Raw genomic sequence first — 12,194 nt, forward strand, 5'->3', positions numbered from 1 at the left:
CTTGTGACTTAGATTAAATTAGCTTAAATTAAAGCAGTGTGTACTTGTGACCCCTCATCAGAGGTTATGGCTTTAGTTTAACATGAGTTTAAGCAGTTTAATAACATTTTGTCTTCTCAGATTGTTTCATTTGAAGGATATTTAGAGGTCTGAAGAGTTAATAGTATTCGATATTTCTCAAGAAAATAAAATTAAACACAATTCTTTCTATTAGAAATGTTTCTTTAAAAAATATTAATTGACTTCTGAACCCTCAGATTCATCTTGGGTGTCCTTGTCACTGCACACAAGGAGCTCCAAACGTTTTGTGACCACTTTGAAAACAAAATGATAAATCATAAGGGGCACATGTAGACGCAGTTAAATTTAAATTGGTTAAAATTAGGTACAAAATAACTACAACAGACCTTAGCTAATATTTTGAGATGACAGTATATTACAATGATGGGGTCATGAGTGAATAAAACATCTTTGTGTAGTGACCTCTTCAGTCTGGGTTTCTCTACATGCAGTACCGCGTCTGGACACATGGGGGCGCTGTACTCAATGAGAAAAGTTTATGGGACTCACTGCCTTGCATGGACTGCTTTGAAAATACATGGTTTTGTGTCTTATAAAGATTTAAATAAGTATACAGGGTTCATCGTAACTTCATCTATTAGGTGGATGTTTTAGGAACAAATGATTTAAGCAGTATTTGTGTTATAAACTGTCAAAAATTATTTGTATTCAGACATTTCTATAAACTATGGCAATAATACTAAAGATGAAGACTTATCAATTTGTTAAAACTAAATTATTACAATATAACTGCTTTTTAGTGTCAATTTAGGACTGGTTTACTACATTTCAGTCTGTTCAATGATCAAACTCGGAAGTACATGTCTCCTTCTGCTTTAAGTGAGGTCAAGAGTGGGCGGGGCCTGAGCACAATCTCGAATTATCATTGGTCGCTGTGTTACTAGGTGGAAGTATAGCCAATAGCAGCGCAGTGTGCAGGCTTCCCAAGGTCTGAACTCTTCCTGTTCCTCCTCCATGTAGTTCTGTGCTGAGTTTTAATACAGATAAGTGAGCAAGCTGGGCACACAAAGCAAGGGCCATTTTGTGACTCAGGAGAGCATGTATATATTACCTTAGCAAAGATATAATGTTGTATTGAGTCACCAGATTTTTTTGTTGCTCTTTCTGCTTCTCTGCGTGCCCACAGTGCTCATCTATCAGGTTGGAAAAAGTTAGGCTGTCATCAGTAGCAGAGGACTATTTCACACATAGCTGAAAATACTAAAATGGCTGCCACAAGATCACACAGAAAAACTACAAGTGTGATGTAACCTACTGCAGTGTACAGTCAGTATAATGCTGTGAGGGTGATTACCTGCATTTAGTATCCAAACTTCTCTGTGTCTTTATCTAAAAACACAACAGTCTAATGTGGTCAAGCTGCATTAACTGTTGTGAAAACAAGGCAGCAAATCTAACACTATGAACTTACGGTGGGCCACAGAATTTAAGCAGTAAATACAAACATTTATTTAATATAATGGTGAGCCACTTGTGCTGTTCCTGAATTACTGCATTGTCCTGACACCATGCAAATGCACCTGATGTTAGTTTTTAAAAGCATCTTTATTGATGAAAATAGAATAGTGTTTCCACTCGTTTTGATATTTGAGGCTTCAGATACCTGAGGATGATACACACTTGAAATTATTTACCATCTTTATAAAAAAAAAAAAAAAAGAACAGCAGACAATATTGTAAAAATATATTTTAGTGTCAAGACTCTTGGCTGCAGGCTTTTCAATATATTCTACCTGACAAGAAATACACAAAAAAGCCAGATTCAAGTAGAAAAGAACATTGTTTTTTTTCCCTGTAACATTCACAAACATTACACATGTTCAAGACAGGTGCTTTGAGTGACACCATCAATATTTATTTAGCCAATATTATTACAAAAAAAGTGACTTTTAAAGTTATCTGAGACTTAGAAATGACAGTAAATTTGCGTGAAAGGGGATCATCAATGGATAAAATATTTTGCTTGCAAAGTGAAAGTTCTCATTCAGTTATTCTAGTGATAAACAACCATTATGTGTCAACAGAAATATTTAAATTAGCAACAGTCAATTGCAATAGGGCCCCCAAAACAAAAGTGAAATCAACCTATCCTTAAAACAAATATAAAGTTCTGGGTTAAAAGGCTGTGTTACATAAGCATTTGAAGACTGACATAACCTCATAATGCACATGAGTTAAGAAGTTTTAAGTTTTGCAATCTACATTAAACAAGACAATTATTTACAAGGCATTAAAATATTTGGGATGAATGGCTTGAATGCGCAGAAATAAGTAAGCACAGGCAAACTTGGATTTCCTAAGACTCAGTAACTTGGTCAAAACTTGAAGTACAGGTCCAGATAAAAGATTACAGATAGGTATAAATATGCAAATTGAAGCCACATTCAAACTGCTTTAAGGTCAATGAACTAATAACAAATTATGTTATATATATCCCATATTAAAAGCTGGATATACTACTGAGCATGGGTAACGCTAAAGCAGTACATTGTTTCTGAAATAAATAAAAACCAAGCAACAACGTTGATAAAATGGTGCAATGCAGTACCAACTAGTTAGACAAGGTCATTACATTATGGCGATAGGACATCAAACATTTGTGACAAATCATTAGCAACACAATACAGGACAAATTAGTTTTGCTGTGGTCTAGCACATACATCTTGTGGGCAATGATCTGTTAACACAGGCCCTGAAACCTCAGTATTGAGTGAAAAGAAATGGTAGGAAAATCAGGGTGTGGCTATTAAACAATAGCAAGGTCATTCATGACAGTGGTGCACTTCATCAAAACCACGTCGCAAATGTATACACAGGTGATCAACCATGCTTGACAGGGTAAACAATCACACCAGATATGAAAAAGGTAAAAACAAGTATAAGGAGCATACCTTGATGCATTGCTCTGAGTCGATCCTTCATCCTCCTGCTTTTTACTTTTATTCTTCATCATGGTAGTATCCTGAAAATCTTTTCAAAAGGATGCTCTTTTGTCCTGGTATTTACTGTCAAAAAAGTTAGAGGAGCATGAACTATCATACAAGTCCCACAAGATTGCCTTTGCTCAGGTGGCAGTTAAAACCCAGGCGGTGCGACACGAGTTGAGAAAAAAGGCATGAAAACGAAAGCTTTGGGTGTCATTATTTACATCGCTAAATTAAAATAAAGCTGGGAAAAATGACAGGTGCTGCTACAAATGCGTTAAATATCCAACGTGTCTTTCAATATAGTCCACGGATCAAGCCGCATGCAATTAATTCTAACTGCGTCATCACATGAAGGGTGAGAAAAATAAGATTTAAGGACAAGAAAAGTAAAATATTATACACCACACAATGTAAACAGACCAATTCAATGTGAAGAAAAGGTGGTAACCTATAAATGAACTATTAGATTCACGTTCGCTCCAAACACAGGGTTTTATCCGACTCGGATACAAATAACAAACTGTAAAAATAATAACTTAACAATAAATTACAAAAAAGAGCTTTGTTTCGGAAAGCTTTTAGGCCTCTAAAGTCTTCATCTGCTGTCAGACTCAGAGCGACAGAGGCGAGCAGCACACTAAAAATGGAGGCGCGCCATGGCTGCCAGAGCCCAGTATGGAAAACAACGACAAGCACTCCCTCAGCACAGACGGCTCGTGCGGCTCGAAAAACCAGCCCAAAAACCACTCAAAACGCCTAAATTTCCGTTAAAACACCGCTCGTACGGTCACCGCACTTTAATTTCGCTCAAAATCAAGCGGTCTCGGTCGAAAAACGGGCGAGAGAAACGGTCTGACGAAAGCCCATGGCACCCTTCCCAAGGCTCAGCCGCCATCTAGAGCTCCTTCCTAGCTCTGAAAGCTTTGCCTTTGATTGACGTTATTTCCATTTACCCCACACTCAGGTGATGTTTAAGTCCCACCCCTTTTGTTATGTTTAAAATTTACTTTTATATGAACTTACATTAATTTTCACTCTCAGGCTTGAATTTGAGATCTTTTCATCCCACTTCATAAAATGGTAAGAATGCTGAGAGGTTTTGAAAAGTATATATAATTTTTTAATGCACCAATTGCATCATTTCCTGCTCAGACAGGAAGAGGGACGACCAGAGGCCATTTTAGGGAGCCTTTGGAAACCATTTCTGTTCAGACCATAACCCTTTTCAACTACTTGCAGTGTACTTTACAAATAGAAGTGTATTCTTCAATTATTTAAATTGATTAAGTTAGTATTTACATATAGGACTGATTCATTTTTTAACCCCTTTTCCTTTCATCTGAGCAATCAAATTATAATTTTCTTTGTAGAATAACACTCGAAAAAGAGATTATTACACTTTAGGAGATTCATCAACCCAGTACGAAGCTTATCGTAAGCACTTATGCTAGCTTATTAATTAGCAAACCCTCATGAGTAGTGACACAAAGTCAGTGCTAACCAAATTAATTTGTACTGCGGATTAGCTTAAATATTAAAACCCAACAGCCGAGCTAATGGACAACGTTATCAAAATGTTACGCCAAATATCCTCTTGTGGATTCTGAGGTTAATTCCCTTATAAAACAAAGCCAGGAAAAAAAATACGATGACATACACTTTATTTAAAAACAACATTTGAATATCAAACGTACAAAGGCTGATTTTTGTTTTCCCAAAAACAACAGTGTAATTTTTCAACAAGTCCACTATGCAGCCAGCAACGGTGTTCCAGTGTCCATGCTGTCGTAAAAAGAAAATAAAAATCCAAACGCCAAAGTCCAGTCAGAAAAAGGTTTCATCTTGCAAAAATTTGGCTAACTGCCAAATCACTTTGCCATCTTCACGTTAAACAACGCTGTCTCCACTTCAGCAATATCCGGTTGAATGGCGTCTTAAAAAAAGAAGGAAAAGTTGTAAGCCCACAGTGCAACTGAAATAAGGAATGATTCACTGTCCAGCAGTTAAAGAAGGCATGCTAGGCAAGACTAAAATTTAGATAATTTCTGAACATACTTGGCTAGCCTTCAGTTGCGTTAGCTAGTATTACGCAAGTGCATGTTATTCTGAAATATTAGGCTAGTTTGTGGAAGTACACAGTTGTTCAATTTTTCAAACAACACTACTATTCTTCTAAATTGTAATAAAAAGTCGTTATATCAACATAATGTATAGGTCACTAACTATAGATTGGGGGATGTTTGTAATCTAGCCTCATAACTTGTTCATTTTGGGATCAATGCTGTTGATACATTAGAGCCAAACGATGCGTTAAAATTCCAGTAAGACATTCAACACAACTTTTAATGCATCACGGATATGAATGTGCAATCAAGTAAAAAGATTCGGCAGAATCTTGCACATAGGAATTCTTTGTACGAACTTGTGAAGTGACAACTTCAGCAAGCTATACTGATGTGTGATGGGTCAAATTTTTGTAAGGCTGTGAATTATACATTGTTTGGAGAATCCGAAGCAATCCCAAAAATTGAAGTCCAAGTTGACTAAATGCTGTGACAATTTGCAAATAATTCATCAACTGACCACCAGGGGTAAGATGAGTCTTAAGCTAGCCTGATTCACAACATGCATTTTGCATGAAACTTAACAATTACACAACAACACTGACAAATAATGATCAAAACAACAAAACACTGGCATGTGAGCAAACAATGCTGTAGCAAATTAAAGATCCATTGCCTGAATTGACAACATGTTTACCCAAGTCATCAAAGCATATACATGATTCACCAACAGATGGGCAACATAATAGCATCCAAATACTGTTAAGGCAACCCTTCAAACATTAACAATTTTCACATCTCTATGGCTCAAAATCAGAAAAAGAAGTCCCTCGTAGTTCCATAAATGTTAAAATACGGCAGTAAAATAAAACCGTGACATGGTATCGGCCACGTTTTCAAGTTTAAGACCCAAAACCTATCGATTTTGGCAAAAATAGAGTAGAGTAAATATTGGAGAAATGTGGCCTTTTCTGAGTAGTACCAATAGGAGGCAACACAGCCAATGCCCACATACAGCCACTGTAAAAATACCTTATATCATTATCAATAATAAAAGTAGTCACATGATGTAAATTATTACGCATGTGCTACCATAAAGTTCCATTTACAAACTTACCCTTTGTTGTGAACTCTACCTGCTAACATCTAGGTCTGTTGCTAGCCTTTACAACTAATAAAGTGAATGGTAGCAATAAATATTCCAAATAAATGTAGGGTAAGGTGTGTTAAAGTAAGTCTGTCCTCAACCTATTAAAACAGGATAGAAAGCCAAAATTATATTAATTATATTACTGAGCTAAGTAAGCATGTGAATAAATACTCAAGTAAAACAAGGAAAACTTACAGAGCTGTCTTCTTTTGCTTCTAAGTTCAGAAATCTTCACACCAGTCCATGTCTCTGCTGTGGAAAAAGATAGAGTCATATATGATACCCATACATCACTTTCAAACAGGTATAACAGATAAGTGGAGCACTCAATGGGACTGGCATTTGGGTCTTCTAATTCTAATGTTAATTACAACTGACTTAAGATGACTTCCCTTTCATAGTTACAAACAAAACCTGTTGTCAGCCACCTGTTTTTGCTGGTTAATACATCTTGTAGGGGTTAGCAATGAATGGGAGGCCAAATACAGCTAACAGGTTTACATATCAATGCTTCACTATTGGAATCTGACCATCTCCTTATGTGTCTTATTACAGTAGTAATTACAACTTATCCATTAGTCTTTCAAGGATTTTTGCAACTAACTGACTACCAAGTACAGACACTGTGCCTTTTTTGTGTGACAGAAATAGCACTGCCTGAAGTACATGGTCTGTGAAGCATTCTGCATTTTTAACTAAGGCAGGTGCAGACATGAACCAAACATGCGTCACTCTGTGTGGGGTTGATAGTTTTTGCGCTGAGTGGTGCATTTATGTGCCCTAAGGAAACTTTTGCAGCTCTGGCCGAGTTTTCAACTTACTGCAAACCCTTTCTTGAAAAACTTTGAGAAAAGTGACCAAATTCGTATCATCTACTGAAACTATTCCTGTAGCTAACAGTATGGTTTTGCCTTATGTTATTTTGGTGGGGATTTCTTTGGCTTAGTGTTGTTATGACTCCTGGCAGTTTCTACAGCTATCACTTTCACTTTAGAAAGAGGAAGTAAAGAATTAAAAAAAAAAAAAAAATACATGTAAGGAGGGCAGCCCCCCCAAAAATTGCTTTTCTAGACTCGCTATATAGATTATATTTAGTAATTTTTTTGCCATGGAAAATATACAATGAGCCATCTTCATACAATTTAAGACATTCTGAGCTGTAAATAAGTGTTTATGCTCTGAAGGTGCAAAATGGTCAGATTACCGGCATTAGATATTGATCACAACGAGTGGCCTTGGTATTTAAAGTTTACAGCTATGTTTCCAGAGATTCCATATAGGTATATGTCTAACCACAAGTATAAAGTTTGTTGTTGTTATGTCGCAAGGTGAAGCATTTCTTGTGTTTTGAGATTGGGATTGAGATCGTTTTTGCACTGCCAAACTTACGTCAGCAATTAACATTCCAGCTTTCAATAAAGGCAGACACATATACTTTAATTTGACTGAACTTTTGGGGTTGTCTGAGATTTTTTTTCAAGTGTCAAACCAAATGCTGTGGTATGAGGACATAATGAACAACGCAGATCAAATGCACCCCATGGAACCCAATATTAAATCTACATTTAATGCATATGAATAAAATTGATTTGACTGCTGTCATGATGCCCTCTACAGATCATAATTAAAATAGATTTTTAGTGCAATAGTGCAACTGGATAGCCAAATCAGCCAAGTTATTTTCTGATCACCCTTGCAAAATGCCACCAGTTCACATTATCGAAAACTATAATTAAAATTTGTGATGTTTGACTGACATGCCGGCACAAGTCATGTTAAGCATTATTCTGCCCAACTGACTTGTACTAGCAGTCTCAGAACAACTCTTTAATTTAAATAAAACTCATCAAAGGGGATGCAACACCCTAGGCTCTCAAGTGGCAAATTGGTAAAAGCAGCAATGAATGAGACTGTACCTACAGTTCGCATGGCAAATTTCTTCACACCACAGGAACTGAAGTGTGTTTGGAGTCAGACGCATCTTTTGAGAACGCAAAACCCATCAAACTCATTTCTTGTTTTGGAGCCCCAGTTAGAATTATAAAATTTGAGTGTTTTAAAAATCAGTTATGAGTCCAATATGATTGTCAGTTGTTTTAATTACATGAAACGTGTTTTAACAAAAAGAATAACTATGAAGATTTTAAGTGCTTCAAAGGTTAGCTGGCTAGTGGAAAGACCACCATAAACATATTAAAAATCTATACATTGTTTTTAAACAACTGAATGTTTAATACAATAGAATAGATCCTGGAATGTTTCAATGTTTAGCTTTATGAGCACTAAATCTTAAAAAGACGCACACAAAAAAATTCACCAAAAGAAGCCGATACTGAAGACAACTTCTTGGTGCGTCCAATGTTTTTAATTCGGTTTTAGTAGTATGCTTTAAATTCCCCTCCAGATGTGTTTTACGTACAAAAAGATACTCTGCTATGAGTATATTAATATTTTGTTCTTCTTCCGAAGTTCTTTGTGCCCCACATAAACTGTAAAAAAAAAAACATGGGCGGGGGTGGCAGGCTGACACAAATCTACTTGTTCTCTCTCGTTGAGAAATTTGATCTGGTCTCCTGCCCCGCCCACGCACTGCTTGCGCTAGGTTTTGCTTTCGCTTTTGAAAGTTCTTGCACAGTGCTAAACCAAAGTGTGAAGATAGGTCTGTCTATGGGAGACTAGCGCTAGGTTGACTGCTGAAAGAGCAGTGCGCATCAACATGGCTAGCTTTAGAAAACTTTGGAGAGATGTAGCAATACATTTTTGACCTTCAGTTGGACCAAGGCTCAGATGAGTCTGTTGTGCACCAGAATTGGCGACCAGCAGATTTATCAGAATGGTCAGTGTGGTTAGCATTTTTTATTTTGTTTGTGAGCTTGTTACTGGTAGTGGCTGACAAAGTGTTAGTGGTTGTGTAACACAATGATATCTGCTACTATGTTACAGTGTGTTCACATTGTCACGTTGTCAGTATGTAATAATAGACCAGAAGTTTAATCAAAGTTTGCAAAAAGATGTATTATGTCAGGCTGAAATTTATGTATTATGTATAATAAGTCTACTCTGCACTGGACATTTCAAGTTTCTTTGCTAGCATTTTAACATTAGACAGCAACTGGCGTTTAACTTTGTGACGTACTACGGCTAGCTTGCCTGTTGTATGTTTGAAGTAGAGGAATGTGAAAACACCTCTCTAGTTACAAAAGTTGCACAGATACATTTCAGTATAGTCATGGTCAGACATTTTAGGAGACATGAACATGAGAAAAACATTGAGTGAAGGGGGTCTTTAACTGTCAAACTCTATACGTACAATATGTCAAAACCACTTAAAGAGTTTAACTACAGTTTATATGAGCTGCATTTACATACTTCAACAATTATTTTAAGCTAACTATGAAATAGCTATCCCAAAGTCAGGTGTTTGATCATTTTCCCTGTTTTACTTAAATGTACATACTTCCCACATCATACACTAGGGGGCAGACCTACCTTCAGTATATCAAAAGAGACTGCCCAAACGCACATTCACTACATAAAACATAATGTTGAGCGGTATTTCCTAATAATGACATACACATAGAAGTGCAAAAAATACACTGTTCACCGCTTTTTATTCAGTTGTTTGAGTGATCAGTTAAGAACTGAAAGTTTGATTTGAAGATAACATACAAGGAATTTTCTGCACACATTAAGTCTACCTTAATAAATTATACTTACAAGTCCACGTTGCTCTGCGAATCACCCGAATCCTTCATTTTGTGACTCCATGGTGGCTAAATGTCACCCCTTTAAAATAGAAAAGGACAGGTTAAGGGAGGAAATGTGACAATAGCACACCCTACTGGCTACATGTATAAAGCAGTAAAGACAATGAAGCTTGGAAGTCTGAAAACACTTAAAAGGCTGGACCAAATAAAAAAATAAAAACAAAAAACATACCATTTTGATTGGGTCAGATGATCCCGTTTCATCGTTGACGCAATTTGTGAAACATCGGGGGAACCCTGCAAAATACAAAACATGATTGTGGTCATTATTATCGTCACCATTAACAAAATCGCAACTTACATTGGCATAAAAAACGGAAATTAAACAGCAATTTGTATTAAGATGTTTTAAAGATTATTTTGCGAGAATGTTTAAGAGCTCATTAACATATTAGGAAAAACATAAATAAGTCGCAACTTCTTTAGTTAGGAAAATGTTAAATCTTTATGTGTCTTGGTGGCTCAAAATGCAACATAAGTAGTCTTCGACTGTAACATCCTACTAAGAATAGCTTTGAGAAGACATTTTGTTATGTGCAGGGTAGTACTAATATCTTCTGTATTTTGCAATATATCTTAAGATATAACTGTTATAAAAGACTGTGTGTAATCTGTTTTAATATGTGTAGTATTTGCCTTCGTGTGTGGATAAATCCACACAACCCTGTCCGTGAGACCGTGATATTAGGAGGAATTTATTTCTTTATTTAATTCTAAAATAGTATTTTTGAGTTTCCTGAAATTCAAATACCTGTCTTGAGGCTTTCTAACATAAAAATGTGTCTTTACATGTCTTACAGGTGTAATGAAGATGGAAAAACAAAATTAATGTACATATTTAAATTACTTCTCCATTCAGTGCGTGAAAGGGTTAAAAGCCAACACCCTATTTTGTATTTCGAAGTATATCTAAGCTTTTATCACATACAGGACCTTTATTTGGCAAACAAATCAAGTAGAGTCTAAGTATAATGTCTAGAAAGTAAGAATTGTTAGTAATAGTCATATTTTGAACATTTTGACAACTTGTCACAATTTATTTAAACTATTTTTAATTAATAAGTATTTAGCATCTAACACTTGCTTAAATCTTGTATGTAACTACATCAGTACACTCTGTGCTGAGATAATGTGGAAAAATGATCAATTTTAAAATATTTTAGTGCTTTACAATTCGATGAAAAACCTCCAAAAATGAATATACTTAAAAGAAACAAAAATATGCTCCAGCCTGTTGTATTGATGCCTATCAGTGTGTATACAACATTTAAAAAACTAAACATTTGCTTTTACTTGGTGTTTTTGTCGAGTAAAATCAGACAAGGGCATTTGCCCTTTCAAGGACAAAGCAAATTTTAAATGCGTAGGTTGAAATAACTCCAAACAGGTCGAGAACAAATGTACTTGTCGAAATATTAACAAAGTTAACTCAACACAGAGCTAGCAAACATGCAAATTCCATCAAGTAAAACACATTTAAATGCACTTTACACTCTCTATGTCGTTTTCAGTATTCTTCGCTGACAACACACCATGGCCATTTTTACAACACTGCGTCTAACTGTCGTTCTAGCCACCATATTGCCATACACCCCTGATTCGAATTTAACGGCTACAAACGTCTGATAACTTGTAAGTTCTTACCCTTTTCACGGGCCGTGTCTATCCGCCGTCATCTACCCGGGCCAGTGTCGCATTTTGGGGCGATTTTCGTCGTTTTGGTGGGTCTTTCGGCTGCATCGTTCCGCCCTTCCTCCTCTCCTCTGCTGTCGACGCCTTGCTCCTCTGTTGTGTGTGTCCTCCTCTCTGCCTCTGCCTGAGCTGATATCCTTCAACGGCTCTGCCCACTTTGCTCTCAACGTAAGCCAAACTCCACTTCCTCTCCAGCCCCGTCGAGCTAGCTCTACAGCAGCCTACAGAGCCCCAAAAACCGCCGAAACTCTTCTTGCTTTACCCCAAACTCACAGCTATACATTTGAAACGTTTTTGTGAACACAGTTAATGGCGTGAACATAACAATTTGTACGTTGTTTTTTCCTGTTATGAAGAATTAGCCACGGTAAACCAATAAAGTCAAGCTAGAACTCGACGTTAGTAAGTTTACGTCAACAGTTGTTGTAAACAAGTAACCTGTGTGACCTACTGATGTGAACTCAACCGAATTTAAAGAAACCAGCTATATTTTTGTAAAAACAGTGACCCTAAT

The 12,194-nt window shown here is 36.4% G+C and overlaps 1 protein-coding gene across 6 annotated transcripts in view; it reads right to left on the bottom strand.

Moving 5' to 3' along the window:
* The window catches only part of chd2 (chromodomain helicase DNA binding protein 2), a 30,771-nt gene extending 18,577 nt beyond the window's left edge, over positions 1 to 12,194 (bottom strand). For 2 of the 6 annotated variants that reach the window (XM_049574732.1, XM_049574736.1), the window contains exons 1-5: positions 11,633 to 12,185; positions 10,161 to 10,225; positions 9,939 to 10,007; positions 6,417 to 6,473; positions 2,973 to 4,941 (exon numbers count right to left, since the gene is read on the bottom strand). In XM_049574732.1, the coding sequence (XP_049430689.1) occupies positions 2,973 to 3,034 (62 nt within the window). In that variant the 5' untranslated portion in view covers positions 3,035 to 4,941; positions 6,417 to 6,473; positions 9,939 to 10,007; positions 10,161 to 10,225; positions 11,633 to 12,185. Of the gene's footprint in view, positions 1 to 1,375; positions 1,411 to 2,972; positions 4,942 to 6,416; positions 6,474 to 9,938; positions 10,008 to 10,160; positions 10,226 to 11,632 lie in introns of all 6 variants that reach the window. The other 4 variants (XM_049574737.1, XM_049574733.1, XM_049574734.1 and 1 more) reach the window with 4 other exon arrangements.

Source organism: Epinephelus fuscoguttatus, linkage group LG4, assembly GCF_011397635.1.
Source record: "Epinephelus fuscoguttatus linkage group LG4, E.fuscoguttatus.final_Chr_v1".
Taxonomy (NCBI): domain Eukaryota; kingdom Metazoa; phylum Chordata; class Actinopteri; order Perciformes; family Serranidae; genus Epinephelus; species Epinephelus fuscoguttatus.